This window comes from Dipodomys merriami, unplaced genomic scaffold (genome assembly GCF_024711535.1).
Source record: "Dipodomys merriami isolate MVZ:Mamm:240054 unplaced genomic scaffold, mDipMer1.0.p SCAF_7, whole genome shotgun sequence".
In the NCBI taxonomy this organism is placed as follows: Eukaryota; Metazoa; Chordata; class Mammalia; order Rodentia; family Heteromyidae; genus Dipodomys; species Dipodomys merriami.
In genome coordinates, this window is record NW_027206290.1 from 31,392,003 (window position 1) to 31,412,679 (window position 20,677).

At 40.6% G+C, this 20,677-nt stretch overlaps 2 protein-coding genes across 5 annotated transcripts in view; both read right to left on the reverse strand.

Annotated features, from left to right (window-relative positions):
• The window catches only part of Sort1 (sortilin 1), a 73,101-nt gene extending 72,015 nt beyond the window's left edge, over positions 1-1,086 (reverse strand). For 2 of the 4 annotated variants that reach the window (XM_070006201.1, XM_070006199.1), the window contains exon 1: positions 704-1,086. In XM_070006201.1, coding sequence (XP_069862302.1) covers positions 704-1,009 — 306 coding nt within the window. In that variant the 5' untranslated portion in view covers positions 1,010-1,086. The remainder of the gene's footprint in view (positions 1-703) is intronic. The other 2 variants (XM_070006202.1, XM_070006200.1) reach the window with 1 other exon arrangement.
• A 4,423-nt stretch (positions 1,087-5,509) lies between these two features.
• The window catches only part of Psma5 (proteasome 20S subunit alpha 5), a 28,385-nt gene continuing 13,217 nt past the window's right edge, over positions 5,510-20,677 (reverse strand). Inside the window, exons 4-9 of the mRNA XM_070006203.1 lie at positions 18,243-18,310; positions 16,188-16,295; positions 15,998-16,056; positions 13,671-13,773; positions 12,893-12,979; positions 5,510-5,763 (exon numbers count right to left, since the gene is read on the reverse strand). Of these exons, the coding sequence (XP_069862304.1) occupies positions 5,686-5,763; positions 12,893-12,979; positions 13,671-13,773; positions 15,998-16,056; positions 16,188-16,295; positions 18,243-18,310 (503 nt within the window). The 3' untranslated portion in view covers positions 5,510-5,685. The remainder of the gene's footprint in view (positions 5,764-12,892; positions 12,980-13,670; positions 13,774-15,997; positions 16,057-16,187; positions 16,296-18,242; positions 18,311-20,677) is intronic.

Genomic DNA, 20,677 nt, shown 5'->3' on the forward strand with positions numbered 1-20,677 from the left:
TTCATGGTCATTTCAGGTAGGGTGTTAAGGGTTCTGTGCCTACATCCCCCAAAGCATCTTGAACAATTTGTGTGTGTGTGTGGGAGGGGGAGCTGGGAAGTTGTTTTATGGTTCGGTTTCAAACTCACCTCGTTTCCTTTAACTATTAAAATGCACACACCGTGGCCTAACCACTGCTTTGGGATTTCTGAACAACCACTTCATCACCGCCCCCCCAAAAGTACTGACCCAGAGAGGACACGCCTCTGCTTCTGCGCAGCCCAACTTCTTCTGCAAGCACTTAAGACCTAATTAGTCCTCCAGCTTCCTGGTAGGTAATAGCGTGAGTGAATCTGGTTGTTTATACAGACGGAAAACAATGACGCTCAAGAGATTTTGACAACTTAAAAAAAGAAAAAGAAAGAAAGAAAGAAAAAGAACGCGGTGAAAGTCCAAGATTGCCTCTCCTGTGACGAAACACAGCCCTAAGGGCCTCAGCGTCCGTTCCCCCCCCCCCCCCCCCGCGCCGCCTAGGGCCGACTCCTGCCGCCGGCCCGCCGCGGTTTCGGGCCGCGGCCCGGGAGTCTCCTCCGGGCGGAGACGCCAGGCGTGCGGCGCGGGGCAGGAAGAGGGGCCGCTGCCCGGGCACGGCGCACGGCCGCGAGGGGGCCAGGGGCGGTTCCGCCCAGCGCGGGCAACGCCCGGGCCCCCTGAGCTCGCTCACCTGGTGCGTGTTGTTGGCCAGCTTAGCCACGAAGTCCCGGACCTGGCCGCAATCCTCATCCTCGCTGGGCGCGCTGCGGCGCCAACGGCCGCCGCGGGGGATCGGGCCCCCGTCCGCGGCTGCGCGCAGCCCCCAGCTCACCCCGACGGGGCCAGACCAGCGAAGCGGTAGCGAAGCGGGTGGCGGGGGTGCGTCCAGCCGGTCCAGGCCGAGAGTCGCCGGCGGCTGCAGCTGCAGGAGGAAGAGGAGGAGGAGGCCGAGGGGCCAGCGCGAGAAGCCGTCCGCAGCTCCCCGGGGCCGCTCCATCGCCGCCGAATGCCGACGCCGCTGACACCTGTCACCCGGCGCGCCCGCCCACCCCCGCCGGCGCTGCGCCACACCCCCGAGCCCGAAACCCGGCGCTCCTTGGATACGCGCAGCCGGGCCTCTGCGCCCCCATTGGATGGCCGCCTGTCCTTCTTCCAGAGCCCACTTCTTATTGGCTAGCGTCGCCTCCAGATTCGGGGGTCCTGGATTCGGATGCCAAGATGCGGGACTGATTGGCTGGAACGTGGCAGAAACGGCTGAGGTCATTCCCCACCCTCGTCCGGCGTCTCCGGGGCCCGGCTTCCAGAGTTCGCCGGGGTTTTTCCCCACCTTCCCACGAATCGCTCTGTTTGGCAGCGCCTCGACCCCCTCGCTGCCTTTCCTGGCCCCCACAAGTTAAGCACTGGTTACTCCCCCTCATTTCCCCCAGAAACACTCCTGAAATCCCTTCGGCTGAGGCAGCGTCTGGAGTATCTCAGGGAATCCCTGCTGGAAAGGGGGGTGGGGGGGCGATCGTTATGAACTGGTGCTTCGGGTTTTTAACCCCCTGCTCGCTGGAGCATCCATTGTCTGCCGAAACAGCCGCCTTACTGCCGAGGTGAATGCGCAACCCCCCCCCCCCCCCCCACGGAGGCAGATAGACATCAGGACGTCCGTGACTCAGGCAATCCTGAAGAAAAGTCTTGCTTCTCTGGCCTTCCTCTTCTACAGAGAGGTAGGCCACAAGCGGAACTCCTGGTTTTCCTGGACTTCGAATGTGGTGTAGCTTAGGCATCAGGGACAGGTTAACGGCAGGAGGTGCGAGAGAATTGACCAATGCCTACTTTATACACGATCATCTCATAGGTAGCACATTTATCTTTACCGCAATGTCCTTAATCATGCAGTGAGTGCATTGCACTAGTTTGGTTCCAGTATGTGATGTCCCTCTAAATTAGCACTCTAATAAATAACACCCCCCCCCATACAGTTTGTTCCCTTTGCAGTAGATAATCTGCACATAACCACTTTGAGAACATGCAGTGCAGGTAAAACCAGTTCCAAATTCTTAACCCTTTCTCCATCTCTTCCCAATGCTACAAGTTTTTCAGTACAAGAGATAGCAACTAGATTCAAAACATGTAAAATGTTACACCTCAAGAAAGCAACTGAAACAATTTTACCTATAAAATAACAATAATCCCAACACAGGATATATTCGCTACAGAGCAAAAAGCAATGAACCCTATCCAAAATTTATGTCAAAATATTAGTCACATTAGTTTCAGAAAAAGATTTACAAATGTATGTCCTCCCCCCCCCCAAATATAACACAGTGGTGAAAAGTTTCTGAATGCCATCTAAGCAAGATGGAAAAATCACCAGAGAAGTCTTCCAAGTTCTCAGCTGGAGACCTACTGGAAATAACAAGATAAAATAGATGAGATGATGAACAATGTGTTCCTGTCTTCAACTACTACGTGTCAAATTAATTTTTAAAGATACAGATTAGTTTTAAAGCTATGCCAACTATAGAGTAGATCACAAGGCAGTCAGTTCCAGTGGCATGTGACTGGTAATAGGGTGGGGGGAGAGAAGTGAGGCTATAAAGGAATATTTCTTTGTTTCAGTGACACAAAGATGAATGGTCTATTGTCTTCTTGTCCGAAAATAAAGGCAACTCAATAGTGCCACCTCTTGGAGAAATTATGATACACATTTTAGCTATTAAATTAGTTGCAGTTGTTTGTACTACCCTCACTTTATTTGCTTTTGACAGGGTCTTGCCATATAACTCAGGCTGGTGGACAACTCCTGATCCTCCTGCCTCATCCTCCCAAATGCTAGGACTATACCTGGCTCAACATTATTGCATGATTCATGTCCTCATTCCTTTTGCTTTTATTATCTTTATGCTTATTCATTTATTTTTGGCGGTCGTGGGGCCTGAACTCTGGGTCTGGGTGCTGTCCCTCAGCTCTTCAACTCTACCACTTGAGACATAGCACCACTTCGGGCTTTTTCTGCTTATGTGGTGCTGAGGAATCAAACCCAGGGCCTCATGCATGCAAGACAAGCACTCTACCACTGAGCCACCTTCCCAGCCCTACTTTTATTTTTTCAGATAGAGTCTCACTAGTTTGCCTAGGCTGTTCTCACGCTAGGATCCTTCATCTCCTCAGAGCTGGGATTGCAAGTGGGCACCAGCACACCTGGCCTCACCCTGCTTTTAAGTTCATGCCACTATATTCTCACAGTGTACATTTCCTCAAACTATCAGATCCTAGGAGCATGACAGTGAAAGGAATTTTTTTTTTGCAGTGCTAAGGATTACATATATAAATGTCACACATGTAAAATATGTAAATGTGTAGCATGTAAAATATGTCACGTGTAAAATGTCAAATTTACTACTTAAAACTGTACTTTCTCTAAATAAATATAGCAGAAAATTGATATAAAGCAACCTACACATCACTAAAAACATTGCCTTTCCTAGTAACATCATTTGACAGCAAACCTTGCTTCAACAGTCTACAGAAAATTGAAATTCTCCTTAAAGAATGCACATTTTAATAACAGAGGGCATGACTTTTGTTTCCTCAGTCTATGGTATGTAAAATCCCAGGCAGTACAAAAGAAGACAGTTTTTATTTTCTTCTTATGCCTGTTCTGGGGCTTGAACTCAGGTTAGGGGAGCTATGTTTAAGGCAAAGCCCTCTATCACTGAGCCACAACTCCATTTTGGGGGGAGAGGGGTTGGTCAGTCTTGGGGCTTGAACTCTGTCTGGGCCTGGGCACTGTCCCTGAGCTTTTATGCTCAAGGCTAGCACTCTGCCTCTTGAACCACAGCCCCACTTCTGGCTTTATGTGGCTAACTGGAGATGATAATCTTGTGGATTTTCTTGCCTAGGCTGGCTTCTAACTGCTATCCTTAGATCTCAGCCTCCTGAGAAGCTGAGCCACTGGTGCCCACAAGGGAAGACAGTTTAAGCTGAAGCAGAGAACTAGGTTAAAAACTATTGCTTGGGAAGTGGCGCTGTAGCTCAAGTGGTAGAGCGCTCGCCTTGAGCTGAAGAGCTAAGGGACAACACCCAGGCCCAGAGTTCAAGCCCCACGACCGACAAAAAAAAAAAAAAAAAAACTATTGCTTGGTATTCTTGTCCTGTATAATTCATGTGTTTGAAATAACTCAGATCTCCAAACTAGCATGTGCTTTCTCCATTTCTACATTATACTAGTGTTAAAAGGGAAATTTATTGCTCAATTCTTCCCACTAGATGTGAATTTCAGACCATATGGAGACCAAGAACATTTTCATAACTTTATCCCCCACAAATGCCCAATGCATTACTTAGCATATAGGAAGTAGGTTCTCAATAAACTTGTAAATGAGTAATTGAAGTTGAGGTAGAACCTTTTCTAATGATGTTTTCTATTAAGATTTAATAAAAGTGACCGTGAGTTAAACAAATCTCATCATTAACATGTTATATATAACAGGATTAAAATCACTAAAGTCTCTAGGAAATTAATAATATACTCTAGTTTTCTAGGTTTGTTCTGTGTGTCTAGGACAGATTTTGTTTCCAGTATTTCCTGTCATTGGAGTTTCCAAAATGATTGTAGGTACAAGTTTATTGCTGGAACTACAGTATGAATTTAGTCTACTCAGGGGGTTACTATTTATTTTAACCTCAGAGTGCAAGTACCTAATGAAAATATAGAAAAGCCTTGGAAAATAGTCTGGGGATCCTCATAAGTGAATTATCATCAATTCTTCATCATCCACTTATATGGACTATCCATAGTGTGGATGGTGCAACTATATTTCAAATCTCCCTGACATTTCTCTGTTACTCAAAAGTTGGTGATGTGAAGCCAGAAAATCTGAGTTTAAGCTCCAACAACAATTTTCTGTGTGCATGATCACAGAGCCTTAGATTCTTCATCTAGCTAGTGATAATACCTATATAATACCTATGTCCTATGGCCATTTTTTATGCATAAATTATTCTTTAATAGTCTAAGACAAACTGCTTCTGAATTTTACATTTACTGAAAAGGCTGAGATTTGTAATTACTAGTGAGGCCAAGATCACTTTAATTTTTTTCATGTCAACTTCATAAAAAGGGAAGCATTTTCAAACCATCACCACGATACAATTAACAGCTTTAACATGGTAGATGGTTTATCCCAACTCATCAACAGCCCCCAAAAAGCCACTGAGTAGCATCCCCTTCATGATAGCAATAAAAATATATATTCATCTAAGAGAATTTACACAAATGTAATGGATTTACGGAGTATTAACATCAACTACCCACTAGGAGGAGCTGGATTAGCTTGAGTTCATTTTTTATCACCCAGGGGACTCATGGCAAAGTTAACTATGTTGTGAATAATTTTAGAACAGACACTCTCACAGGAGAGGAATATTAATACCACTGTCCATCCACTGGTGAACATAACCATTTCAAATAAAAGACTGTATTGTAAGAACACAGACCACTAACAAATACTCTAAAATTTTCTTTTATTTCAGAACTGCCTTTATGTACAGACATCATTAAAAAAAAAATGAACACATACTAGAGATTTTCCAAGGAATTGGAGCTGGGAATAAAATTTAAGGGCAATTAGGAAAACTGAAAATGTCCCAAAGAAGTTCTGAAGATCACTCTTCCTTAAATGCTTAAATGTCCTTGATAACCTCTTCAAGTTCTTCCTTTGTGAACATGTGGAAATTCTGGCCAGGCTGCACTGTGGCTAGCTGGAAAGGAAACAGAAAGGGGTTAATAAGCTGGGCTCAATTCCCTGTTGACAGCCTTTGCATGGTCAGGAGGAGCTGTGCTGGCGATGCAGCTGTTCACTAGGAACTAAGGGATCTGCTGTCCCAGGGGTGTCCTTTCCAGGCAGCAAGTCCCTAAAATAGCTCTGACTCCAGAATAAAAAATTTCTTATTGACCAAATTTTCTATTTTGAGGTTAACCCACTATATAGTAGTTAACCAAATACCTGGCATCCTTTCTGCTTTTTTGAAGTTACTTCAATAAAGAGCCGGAAGTATGGCCAACATGGTAGCTGAGGTCAAACCCCAATACCAACAAAAAAGGGGAATAGAAAGGGAAAAAGGAGAAAAAATAATTTTTAAAAAATTATTAAAAGCACATTTATATACTTCCAAGATGAACTTCTGTGTGTGACAGTGGGTTACTTTGCCACTGCCACTCAGTACCTCTATTTCTTTAGCTGTAAAATGAGTATAATAGCAGTATCCAACACACTTATAGTAGCTGTGAAGATAAAATGTGAGTGTAGGCAGACTGCTTAGAACAGTGCCTCAAAATATAAAAAGCACCAGATTATTAAGTATTATTGTTAGGTATTTTCTATAAATTGTGTGGCAGCTTTATAAAAAGCGCTTTGTTTTATAAAAAGGTTAGTCATGAAACAATTCCAGTAGCTTTGTAACAGGAACTCAATTGTGACTGAAAACATCAAGAACTCCCAGTCCAGATTACAATCTATAAAAATAAAAACCTGAAACTCAAGGTCAAGATGGTTTGTTTACAGCTTCCAATTTGATAAGACTATCATCACTTCGCAAAATCCCATGTTTTAGGGGACAATATTGAGGAGTAATTGCCACTTCACTTTTGCCTCAAACACTTCTCCTTTTTGCCTATTTTTATTTCAATGTTGCACACTTTGGGGCATTTTTAAGTAAGCTTAACGACTGACATTTAATATAAACTGAAGGTTGCCAGACAGAATTAGCATTATCTAGTTATGTGTATTTGTCTCTGTTTCATCCCCAAGTAAAATTTAGAAAAAGGGGCTGGGAATATGGCTTAGTGGCAGAGTGCTTGCCTAGCATGCATGAAGCCCTGGGTTCAATTCCTCAATACCACATAAGCAGAAAAAGCCGGAAGTGTCACTGCATCTCAAGTGGTAGAGTGTTAGCCTTGAGCAAAAGAAGCTCAGGGACAGTACCCAGGCTCTGAGTTCAAGCCCCAAAACTGGCAAAAACAAAAAGATTAAAACTTTTAAGACATCTGATGATCTAGTCTGGGAACAGACTAAAACAAATATTCTCTTAAAGCGCTCCTCTTAGCCTGTAATCCTAGCTACTGAGGAGGCTGAGATCTGAGGATCGAGGTTCAAAGCCAGCCTAGGCAGGAAACTCTGTGACTCTTATCTCCAATAATCCACTCAGAAAACTGGAAGTGGTGCTGTGACTCAAGTGGTAGAGGCTCACCTTGAGCTGAAGAGCTGAGAAACAGCGCCAAGGCTGAGTTCAAGATCTATGACCAACAAAAAAAAAAAGAAGAAAAAGAAAAAAAAAAAGCACTCCTCTAGGATTTCCCAAAAGGTATGTTTAATTGAATGAACTATCAGAAGAATCCCAAATATATTCGCAAAATGTTAAAAAAAATTTAAATAAATTTATATGGACTACAAGTTCTATTCCTAGGGCACTTAAAATGTAAATATTATTGTCAATTTTCTTATGGTGTATTTACATGACCAACAGTAAGGACAAGATATAATGTCAATAAAATAGGAGAGTAAAATCTTCTGTTTTTTCATCAGATAAGTCAAGACCCAAACACTAATCTTCCCAAAGCTCTCACAGGGGCTTAAAAAGCAAAAGCAAAAATAAAAACAAAAAACAGAACCTAGGGGACTGAAAGTTTGGTTCAGTGGCAGACGGCCTACCTAACAAGCGTAAGGCCCTGAGTTCAAACCGCAGTACTGTGAAAAACAAAGCAACAAAAAAAAGCCCTAGAAACTGGGAATACTGGAAAAAACAAGCAAAAATCAGTCCTATGCAGGACCAGGATGGAAGTTAATACTAATCGTATTTGAACCAAGTACTGCTTTTAGGAAGTTAATTGTTCATGAATAAAATAACCTCTTACATTTGCATGAAGATGAACAAATCTACACAATCAGTTTAAGACACTCATCTATATATTATCTCATTTTACTTTCAAAAAAAATCTCTGACCCCTTTGTACAGTATTTTCACAATAAAAAACTTATTAATAAAAAAATCTCTGAGGCAAGTAGAACATATATCCTCTCATTTATCTCATCAATAATAAGTACACTGGATACTGTTGTATTGGAGACTAGGGACTAAAGATGAAGAAAGTCCCTATTTCACTTACTAAGGGCACTGATTGCTTTCAGTGTCAGGTTAAGTGTTACAAGAAAACTAAGCATATGTAAAAGTGTGGCTGGAGAAGTCCAGGAGGGCTCAGAGGAGCTCTGCAATTGTATAATAACGGGTCAGACAGTTAAGGAAGGGAAGGGCAAACGGAATAGTCAAATGTACAGAAGCATGAACATGACATATTTGCAAAACAAATTGATTCTGTGCAGCTAGATCAGAGGTTGCACATAAGATGGGAAATAAAATGAAAAATAAATAATGGCTCACATATCACAAGGAAAGACTGTATCTTATTGGCTAAAGTACCTAAGCTGGGCATGATGTTGCACACCTGTAATCACAGCATTAGGAAGGATGATGATGAGGATTGATGGCCTGGAACTCAAGAGTAAGACTGTCTCAAAAACTAAGAGGACAGACAGAAAATCAGGCCTTATTCAAATCTTGATAAGAATTATTTATTTACTGGTTCTGTTGTTTTAGGTAAAGTCGTATTGTCTCAAACAAAGCCTATTTCCTTTTCTGTGAAGTAGAAAAAAGGATATCTATCTCATATAGTTGTGAAGAGTAAAATAAATAATGACATGTAAAATACTCAGCAAAGGTCCTCATAGATTAAACATATGACTTAAGTAGTGAATTATTATGTCATAAAAAGTTCATAATTTACCTTGCAAACAGGATCAGAAAAGATTTTTAAGTAGAGAGCAATAAAGATTGTGTGTGGACCACTAGAAAATCCATTTTAGTAGCACAAGGAAGAATAAAATGGACACAGATAGAGAAAGCCAAAGATGCCAGCAGGAGCACTCTGAAAATATGTAAGGAGAAAAATGAGGGCCTGAACAAAAGAAGGTACTAGATATGGTTGGAGAAGGGGTATCAATATAAGTTATTTTTAAGGAGGCAATGACAAAATTTAGTGACAAAAAAGAGAGATAAAAAATCTTCCAAGTTTCTGGTATGAATGACAAGTAAATTAGTGGTACTATCAACTAGGATTAGAAATACAGAAAAGGAGATGGTATTTTGAAAAGGACTGTCAAATTTGAGGTGAATACTTCAGAAAGTCCTGAAGGCTGCCCAGGAAATATAACAATCAAGAGCTATCCTAGGGGCTGGGAAGGTGGCTCAGTGGTAGAGCGCAAGCCTGAGGCCCTGGGTTCGATTCCTCAGCACCACATAAGCAAAAAGAAAAAAGCCGGAAGTGGCACTGTGGCTCAAGTGGTAGAGCGCTAGCCTTGAACTGAAGAGCTGAGGGACAGCGCCCAGGCCCAGAGTTCAGGCCCCACGACCGGACCCCCCCCACCCCAAAAAGGAGTCCCATGGAAACAAGAGTTGAAATAAATGGCATGACTAAGCAACAAATGGGGGTAAAACACTAGGTACTTCTGTAGTAGCTGTTCCAAACAGCCAAACAGCTTCTGTTTGGAACAGGACTGGAAATAAAGTCTACAATGGAATACCCCTTGGCAATAAAACCTGACAAATGATACCCAAAACACAGAGGAATTTCAAAATTATGCTGTGTCAAAGAAGCTAAGACAAAAGAGTACATATTGTATAACACACTTTGTATAAAATTCTAGAACACAAAACAAATCTGTAGCTACAGAGGTAGATCAGTAGGGGGTGACGTCACTAGGCAGAAAGGAACTTTTTGGGAGAAAAGAAATGTTCCATTTGACTGGTGGCAGGGCTTATACAGCTGTCAAAATTGTACACTTAAATGGGAGCATTTTACTGCAAGTGAATTATACCTCAACACAGTTAACTGCTTTGAAAAGACAGGTTAGACACAGTAGGTGGGAGGTATTTTAATAGTTTTGTTTATTTGCAGGGGGGGTTTCACTATATAACCCAAGTTGGCTTTGAATGTACTCTCCTGCCTTAGCTTCCCAAGTGCTAGGATTATAGGTGGATACCTCTATACAATAGCCAGCATTTCATTTATTTAAAGAAAGATGCAGAAAGTGTCTTTTAGCACTAAAGAAAAACAAACTACCGGAAAAGTACTAACAAAATTCCTCAAGATGGGAGGATCATGATATTTGTTACATCTTATCATCTGAGAGACTGGCAAGAGGAAGTATTTTCAAATGTTCACTAAAAGCTGGCAACAGTGGCTTACCCCTGTAATCCTTAGCTATTCAGGAGGCTAAGATCTGAGGATGAGGATCATGGTTCGAAGCCAGCCTGGGCAGGAAATTCTGTAAGAATTTTCTTAAGTACTAAAAACCAGAATTGACGCTGTGGCTCAAAGTGGTGGAGTGCTAGCCTTGAGCAAAAAAGCTCAGGGTCAGCACCCAGGCCCTGAATTCAAGCCCCATGACTTACCAAAAAAGAAAAAAAAAAGTTTGCTAATGCAAAAAACAAAAAACCTACTTAGAATTTTTTTCTGTGGAGGAACTATGCTAAATCTCTTCCTTTTATTACCACTCAAAGAGTAAGCTAACCACGTTCTCCCTCAAACCCTTCAGACCCTCTTATTTCTGCACAAGCCCATTTTAGTACTTGATTTTCAGGACAGTCTATGAAACCTGGTGAGACATTCATTAACAACATTCCAGAACTCTCCACTCTTGTCCTTAACTAGTCAGTTCCCCATCAGGGATTTAATCCAACCATCTATTATTTCATGAGTATAGCCAAGAAACATCCTGGTAGTGCTGACTGCTTTAATTACTGATGAACAATTATACCACCTGTTGGCCTATAGAACTATACATGCATACTGTGACTCCAACATAACCTTGATCTTGACTTTCTAGAACAGTGTTTTGTAATTCTAGCCTTAGGAGATTTTTGTTTGTTTTCTTTTTTGGTACTAGGGCTTGAACTCAGGGCCTGGGTGCTGTCCCTTAGCTTTCTCGCTTTTAAAGCTGGTACTCTACCACTTGAGCTCTAGCTTTTTGCTGGTTAACTAGAGTTAACAGTCTTGTAAACTTTGCTGCTGCAGCTGGCTTTGAATGGAGATCTTCAGATCTCAGCTTCTGAGTGGCTAAGGTATAGGCCTAAGATACCAGCACCTGGCTCTTAGACAATGTGGATCAACAATTCTTTTCCTCATTCCTATTTTCCCTATTTCCCAAATATTTCTCACTCTTTCCCAAATATTTCTCACAATATTTCCAAATATTTCTCATTCTTACAAATTTCACCATTACATTACCACACTGAACAAATGAACACTCACCAATTTAATTCCAAACCTATATATATTTTTTAGTTATAAGTTATACAAGAGGTAGGTGTCATTTTTGCATCTCCACAAACCTACCTATCCTTTAGTCATTATTACTTCCTTTTCTCCTCTCTAGTCTTCCTTTTCTCCTATCTACTCCTACCTACTCATTCTAAACAAGGACATTAGGAATTTAGTCCAAGCCTTCCCATTACTCATCACCCCTGTACCTTATACCCATCCTATATCCTAGCAATCAGATAAAACCCTTAGTGTTTTTGTTTTGAATGCTAGAGCTTCATGCGTGCTAAGCAAGTGCTTTACCACTGAGCCATACTCCCAGCCAAAGATGTTTTTTAAGCAGAAAGTTATGTCTACCTTTCTATGCTTTGTGAATGTTGTTCCCTCTTTCTCAAATTACTTTCCACTCCCTTTTCCAGACACAACTTCTTCCAGGATGCTTTCCTAATGCCCCAGACTAAGTTGCATGTTTGCAAGGCAATCTGTTTTTATTGCGATTATGAAAGTTCTACCCCAGGCTCTTATCTGTTTCATCCCCTACCCCTATACTACATGGTGTACAACTAAGCAGGGGTCAGATATTCTTTAGCTGCATCCTTGGCTATTAACTGCTATATAATGGGTACTCAATATGACAATGAAATAATTTTATTTTTCCAGTCTTGGGGCTTGAACTCTGGGCTTGGGTGCTGTCCTTCAGCTCTTTAGCTCAAGGCTAGTGCTCTACCACTTGAACCACAGCACCATTTCTGGTTTTCTGAGTGATATTGGAGATAAGAAAATTCATGGAGTTTCCTGTCTGGACTGGCTTTGAACCATGATCCTTAAGTCTCAGCCTCCTCAGTAGCTAGGATTACAAGGCATGAGCCACTGGCGCCTGGCCTGAAATAAATTTTATTTTCTGAAAACAACTCATTTACTAGGATCATGTCTTCTCTCTTATAAAACTTTCCAACAACACTAACATTTTTCTATCCACTAGCTTGATCCATTTACAGATTTAAGTCTTTTCCCACTATTTAAAGACAAACATCGTTTGTAAGTATTGCCTTCTGCTGTCATTATTCTTGGGAAAGCACCACGTTCTTCATCAACAACTTTTCATTCTTCAGCTCACTGAAGTCTGACTTCTGTCATCACTTTACTAACAGTGCTTATTTTTTCCAATAATATGAATAACTTAAAAGACTGAATATGTAGAGCAACTGCGTAACAAGAGTAGGGCTAAGTTCCAACCACAATGCTACCAAAATAATAATAAAAATAATTGTGAGAGTCTCTAATTCCCATTTCCTGTATGGGTGGTTGGAAGTGTTTCTCTCCCATTTTTTTCTAACCATATTATACTAAAATAAATCCTTGCTAGGAATTATAAAAAATTAAATGAATAAATTATAGTAAATTACATATAAATTTTACTTATAAAAGCAATTAACATGTAATTTATTGTTCAATCCTTAACAAAGCAAGTTATAGTATCTGGGAGAAAAATCCCCAATAAACTAGAAACAATACCTCTATGTTAGTTGCATTCAACTTCTCCTCCATTACTTGTTTGAGGATGATGAGAGAAGATTTGATGGCTTCTTTCAATGTCATAGACTTGAAACAAAGAAGGTAAGAAGATGAGCCATTAATGTACATAATCCCTTTTTCCTTCAACAATTTCCTTTATCTCCTGAAGAATGATTTAGCAAATATTAATATGTCAGACACCTTAATTTGTACAGTGCATTACAATTGTCTGCAAAATTCAAGCAAGTGGTCAAGTATTCAGAATACCCCATTCAGAGAAAAAAGTGCCTTATTCAGAGCCACATATAATAATTGTTTGAAGAGGAGGAAAAAACTGCACCTCTGTAGTGCACCCTTGAACTCCTTAGTTAATTCAGAAGCAAGTTGGTATAATATGGGTAACATCCTATGGGCAGCGATGACCAGATGATCTAAAAATGTAGTCCAATGGTTCAGAAAATTCATTTTTAAAATTTGATTTGCACCTAATTTCTTCCATGTATAAATCTACTATATTTAGCAGAAATGATTTTTTCAAATTTGAAGGTTGATGGCCACCCTGTGTTAAGACTAGTAGAGATATTCTTCTAAGAGCATGTGCTCATTTCATGTCTGTGAAGACATTTTTGTCATTTCCACATGTCTTGTTCTAGGTTGTAGTTTCATGAGCTACTGTACAAAATTATCAAAACTAACTTTTTAATGTATGTATGGTTTATTATGCAGACATTCTACTTGATGTAAAAACTGATAGTAGGAATTGTAAGAATGTAGTTACCTTGTGATAAACTTCTTGCAAGGAGCTCTGGGCACCCTCTGAAGCAGAGCCAATCGCTCGAGCATCACATTGTACAAAGGTCCCAGATGGGTCCATGTGAAACCTGAAAATCCCCCAGAAGGATTAAAATGCTTGTGAGTGATGGCATTTTACATAACAAATGCCTCAATGAAAATACAAATGCTTGGCCTGCGACCAAGAAATGCCACTGAAATATTGAGACATAGCTCCAAAAGATATTCTGTGTTTTGATAAACCAGATCATTTAAAAGGTGTTTGTGCAGCTTGGTACTGGCACAAGAACAGACCTCAGGACCAATGGAATAGAATTGAAAGCCCAGAAATGAACCTACAGACCTATAGCCATCTAATCTTCGATAAGGGAGCTAAAAAAATAGAATGGAAGAAAGACAGCCTCTTCAGTAAATGGTGCTGGAAAAACTGGTTAACTACTTGTAGAAAACTAAAGCTAGATCCTTATATATCACCCTGCACCAGAATCAAAGACCTGATCAAAGACCTGAGTCAAAGCAGACACTCTGAAAACATTACAGGATGGAATAGGAGAAACCCTAGGTCTCCTTGGCACAGGCCGAAATTTTCTTAATAGAGACCCAGAAACACAACAAATCAAAGAAAGGTTGGACAAATGGGATTGCATGAAACTGCAGAGCTTCTGCATGGCAAAGGACATAGCTAGCAAGATCAATAGAAAGCCCACAGATTGGGAGAAGATCTTCACTAGCCATAGAACAGACAAGGGTCTCAGATCTAAAATATACCTGGAACTCAAAAAATTAAATCCCCCAACAACAAATCTTCAAAGAAACAACTGCCCAATAAATAAGTGGGCTAAAGACTTAAAGAGAAACTTCTCTGAAGAGGAAAGAAGGATGGCCAAGAGACACATGAAGAAATGCTCAACCTCTCTAGCCATAAAAGAAGTGCAAATCAAAACAACACTGAGATACCACCTCACCCCAGTTAGAATGGCTATAATCAAGAACTCTAATAACAACAGATGCTGGAGGGGATGTGGACAGAAGGGAACCTTACTGCATTGTTGGTGGGAGTGTAAACTTGTTCAACCACTTTGGAAAGCAGTATGGAGGTTCCTCAAAAGACTCCACATAGAGCTCCCCTATGACCTAGCAATCCCACTTTCGGGCATTTACCCAAATGTTCACAAACAAGACCACATTAAAGCTACCAGCACGACTATGTTTATTGCAGCCTTATTTACCATAGCTAAGATATGGAACCAACCCAGATTCCCCTCAGTAGATGAATGGATCAAGAAAATGTGGTATATATACACAATGGAATTCTATGCCTCCATCAGAAAGAATGACATTGCCCCATTTGTTAGGAAATGGAAAGACTTGGAAAAAATTCTATTAAGTGAAGTAAGCCAGGCCTTAAAGAAACATAGGTCCCATGGTTTCCCTTAATTGCAGTAACTAGTATATGTCTGAGTCAAGCAGAAAAGGTCAGATAAGTTGATGTTAGGGAAACGAACCTTAAGATATGTATTCAAATGTTTTTTTTTCTTTCATGTGATTGTTTCTAACACATTTATAAGATTATTTCTTTGTTGCTTTGTATGTCCCTCCCCCATAGTATAACCCCTGCTTTCACTGTATTTGATGTTGTTATAATTTGTGGAGGGGAAGGGAAAAAACAAATCGTTTAAATAGGGATACCGGTGGACCCATTCCAACAATGAGATGTACAAGTCGTTATGCCGAAAACAAACTTTACAACTTTTGTGGGGGGGGGGGGGGCGGGGAGAGGATGGGATGGGAAGGTGAAACAAAGGAAGAGGCTACAATGCTTGATAAGAAATATACTCATTATCTTGCCCATGTAATTGTAACCCCTCTGTACAGTATTTTCGCAATAAAAATAAATAAATAAAAATAAAAAATAAAATAAAAGGTGTTTGTGAATTTCCTTGGGGATTTAGAAATATAGTAATTAAATATATATTATATAAAGAAAACTAACATTTGTGTAAATTAATCTGAGAATGTAGATCTGATCAGTCAGTATGCAAACATATTCTGACTGTAGTAATAAAGTTACTTCTCAATCTTTCCAGAACTGGAACTGGTCCCAATAAAGGAGTTATTAGGTCATGGATTCCCAAATTTTGGTTGCATAAACATCACAGAAATCACTTGACTTTAAAGTTAAAAGCCCTATGTTTTCTAGGTTTATAATAACTTTCTCACGACTTAAACTAGTAGACCCTACCCAAAATTACATTAATCACCACCTTCTCCCCAAAGTAGATTTAAAAAAAAAAAAAGCAAAATGATACTTACAGCTGGGGTCCTTTCTCATCAACTCCTCCAAATAACAGTGCTACTCCAAAAGGACGAGACTAGAACCAAAATGCAAGAGGAATTGAGAAATGGCTATAAAGTAAGGGAACAAAAGCTAGGAAAAAATAAAAATACATGCAGAAGACAAACGTACAGGACTTTAACCTAACTCAATACACCTTACACTCACCATGGCACCTGGGTCTGCATCTTCTTCTCCAAACTGTAGAGCAAGATTGGACACAGCTTGGGTCACACTCTCCACCGTCATTGTCTCATTGTAGGTAAACCAATGATTCTACAAGGAAAGAATGGTATTCCCTTCTGATAAGAACATTAAAGCAGTCCACCATCTTTACTATACTCATCCCCCTTCAACTGTGATCAGAAACCAAACTGTCTTTTTCTCCTTTTCTCCCACTTTTCTCTTTTCCTTCCTCCTTGCCCCTGCCTTCTTTTTTCTGATCAACACTAGTACTTTGCCACTTGAGCTAATGCTCCACTTTTTTTTTGTGGTTAGCTGGAGATGAGGCTTGTGGATTTATCTGCTTAGACGGTCTTTGAACTGTGATCCTCAGATCTTAGCCTCCGGTAGCTAGGATTACAAGCATGAGTCATCAGTTGTACCAGGCTACAACTAACTTTTGATCTAAGTAGATTCATTATCTCTGTTTAAAAGTATTGAGGCCCAGAAAGGTTAAATATTTCCCATGCCACACAACTACTAGAAACAAAACTGAAATACAAATCAAGTGCAGGGCTGACTATTACCCTGCCTTTATGTATGTGCTGGTGTGCATGTGTGGGTAGGAGTGGGCAGGAGTGCATGTACACGGTGAGAAGGCTCTTCATTCCACCGTCCTTGGTATGTAGTGGTAAGAATATATGAATGCCCAGTGGAATGCTATCTTACTCTGGGAAGGAGGCAGTGACCATCAACAACTTAGTCTGTGCTTGGACTCAAGCACCAGCCCTCCAGGGCCACCACAAGTGCCCTCTCTGTCTCACCTATGTAGCCTTCACAGTAGAGGCAGTAGTATAGCCACCCTTGTGGCCACCAGCACCCAGCCCCTTACCATGAAGTCTTTATGAAATCCAGGCTACGCTCAAATTCACTATGTAGCCATGTGTGGCCTAGCACTACATGGAGGAGTGCTTAAAACTGCACAAAAAGAGAAATAGCTGACAGCAGATGGAGTGGCACAGGCCTGTAATCCCAGCATTTGGGATGTTGAAACAGGACACTCATATCCAATGTGGATTACAGAGCAACACCTTATCACGGGGGGGGGGGAGTAAGAGAGTTCTGAAAATAAGCATGTTTTAAAAGATTCAAGTAATGATAGACTAGAGAATTACTACCTTGAAAAATAGGACTAAGCCCTGAAACACAAAAGTTGTGTCATTTCACAAAGTATATGTTAATAACCTTGTACCATCTTATTCTCTTAGTGTGTAAGTTTACATATTCTCACGTAAGTACTGAGAGCAAATCTGCAATGAAGTGCAAAAATTTTTTAAATCTTTTCCTACTAGCTTATGTCTTGAGGCCATAGGAACTCAGGATTAAAAAAAAAAAATCAGTCAGGCACTGGTGGCTCATGCCTATCATCCTAGTTACTCAGGAGGCTGAGGATTACAGTTCAAAGCCAGCCAAGGCAGCAAAGTCCCATGAAATTCCTATTTCTAATTACTAAAAAAAAGCTGGAAGTGGAGTTATGACTCAAGTGGTCGAGTACTAGCCTTGAGCAAAAGAAGTACAAGGGCAGCACCTAGGCTCAGAGTTTAAGCCCCAGGACCAACACACACACACCAAAACAACAACAACAAAATCTGCATTCCTAACCAGTTTTTAATCCCCTAGAACAAATCATACTTACCAGAAGATAGCAGTTATAAGCCTCCCAGGAAAAGGTTGGAGAAAAAAATATCCTTTAACTATGACCACATTCTGTTATTGTTTCATAGAAAATAAATTGGAACAGAATGCAGTACATGGGGTTGTTTTACCTGGGGTAAATTCAGAGGAAGCAAGAGCATCAGCTCTACTGCCTAGAGCTTCCTTAAAGCTTCAATAGTTAAGACAGCTAAATCGTAAGGTCCAGGAAGATTCTACCCCAAACCATTCCCTTGGGCCACATTTGATATTGACACAGATATCTGCAATATAAGCCAGAAAGCTATATCATCACTATACAAGAAACTCAAGCATCACAGTAAAAAAGGGAGAAGGTACTGATTTTACCTGTGTTTCAACTCTGGCTTTATCAATTAAAGTCTTAGCATCAGCAATTAGCCCACTCATGGCACAACCTGCAATGTGAAAAAAAGCAACATTGACCCAGTTACAAAATCCTTGCAAAACTTTTTTTATCTACTCAGGAAACACTAAAATTATGGAGTGCAAACCATGGCAATATACCCATGGAATTAGATTAGATGGAAATGATCAACACTGAACCCAAGTGCAATGATGTTACAAATGAAAAATTGTCTACAATGTCACAGAAGTACAGATTATAGCTAGGAGACAGAAGGGTAATAGCCAACCAAACATGAATTTCAGCATATTTTGTCTCTAAGAATCTCTTTAGCTTTTAGATCTTGACATATTTGAACTAAGCAAACACTAGCAATCCAACTTGAGACACCTGAGAAAAGCAAACAACCTCAGTATGTCTACAGCAGAAGACCAGAATATCAAAAGCCATCTCACTTCTCTGACCCACACAAACTAACCAGTGTTATTAGAAAGTTTGCCTGACAGTCCAAAATGCCAAGACTATGGCTATCCCTGTTACTTAGATGCCATGACCTAAATCCAAATCTCAACATAGGTTTTTCAAGTGTTAGATCTATAAAGCCAAATGACTCCTTTAATAGATCTACTTGATATAATTTTTTTTTCTAGGCCCCATCTACTTCCTTGGCCCTTACAACCAATTATATGCCAAGTTCTGTCACTCTCTAGTTGATTACCACTCTCTCATTAATCCTTTCCTCTCCATTTCAGGCCATTGAGTTGGTTGAAGCTTTTAGCATTTCTGTTCAGACACTTAAAAAATTCCTTGGGTCGGCCGCCAGTGGCTCACACCTATAATCCTAGCTACTCAGGAGGCTGAGATCTGAGGATCACAGTTCAAAGCCAGATCTGGCAGAAAAGTTCATGAGATTCTTTTTTTTTTAATTTAATTTAATTTGTGAACATACTGTACAGAGGGGTTACAATTGCATGTCCATGAGATTCTTATCTCCAGTTAACCACCAGAAAACTGGAAGTGATACTGTAGCTCAAGTGGTAGAGTGCTAGCCTTGAGCTGAAGAACTCAGGGACAGTGCCCAGGCCCAGAGTTCAAGACCCACAACCCATGGGGAAAAAAAAATTCCTTGGGCTGGGTGTAGTGGTACACAACTATAATCCCAGCTATTTAGGAAGTAGAGATTGGAAGATACAGGTTGAGGAGTGACAAAATAACAAGAGCTTATCTGCTAATTAGCAAGACCATACTCTAAGCAGGGTATGGTGGCACAGGTTAAAAATCGCAGCTACTCAGGAAGCAGAGCTATCTGATCAAGACTGGCCCAGGCCTGGCTCAAGCCTGTAATCCTAGCTAATCAGGAGGCTGAGATCTGAAGATCATGGTTCAAAGCCAGCCTGGACAGGAAAGTCCATGAGACTCTTATCTCCAATAAACCACTAGGAAACTGGAAGTGACACTGTGGCTCAAGCAGTAGAGTGTTCACCTTGAACTAAGAGCTGAGGGATAGCACCCAAAGCCCAGAGTTCAAGCCCCACAACCGACCAAAAAAAAAAAAAAAAAAAGACTGGCCCAGACAAAAGTGGAAGACCCTATAAAAAAGAAACTAAAACAAAATAAATACCAGGAAATGGGTACCTCAGAGGGTAGGGTATGTCAAGAAGGGGGCCGGGGGGGGGGGGGTAGACAAATGAAGAAAAGACCCGGAAGAATGCAGTAAAAAATTCAATGTATATCCTACAGAATTAAGAAAATTAAGTGAGGAAAGGGGGTAGACTGGGAGAGACGGGAGAGAATGTTGAAAGGGGTGACACTGATCAAGATGCATTGTGTTCATAAACTACCTTTTTGAATGGCAACTTCTTTGTACAGCCACTTAAAGACAGTAAGAATATAAAATAAAATAGAAACAAAAAGTGGTAGAAGGCTCCTGCCCAGAAAGTACAAGGTAGAATTCTATCCCTAGTACTAGTACCAAAACAATTATAAATGGGTCTCATCTTCAGTCTAAATTCATAGCCTACACTGAACAGTTATCAGAATGTTCTTCCTACAATTCCAGTGTGATCACATTACCTCATTGTTTAAAACCTTTCCCACCAATTCAAAAGAATCAAGTCCAAGCCCTTGAGCAGGGCAAAAAAGGACAAATCATTAGTATCTGACCCAGACTCACTGCCTACACAGTTCACTTCTGAGTCACACTAAAGTACTTGTATCCTTTATATATTTTTGCCACCATAGCTTTGCTTATTTCTCTTTCTTCTTTTTTTTTTGCTTTCTTATAACAGTTTTATTGATATGTGATTGAGATATAATAACCTACACAAGTTTAGAGTGCACAGTGTGGTAACTTTTGACCTAAGTACATTCCCCTGAAACTATTTCCATAATCAAAATAGCCCATTTGAGGATCTGTTGT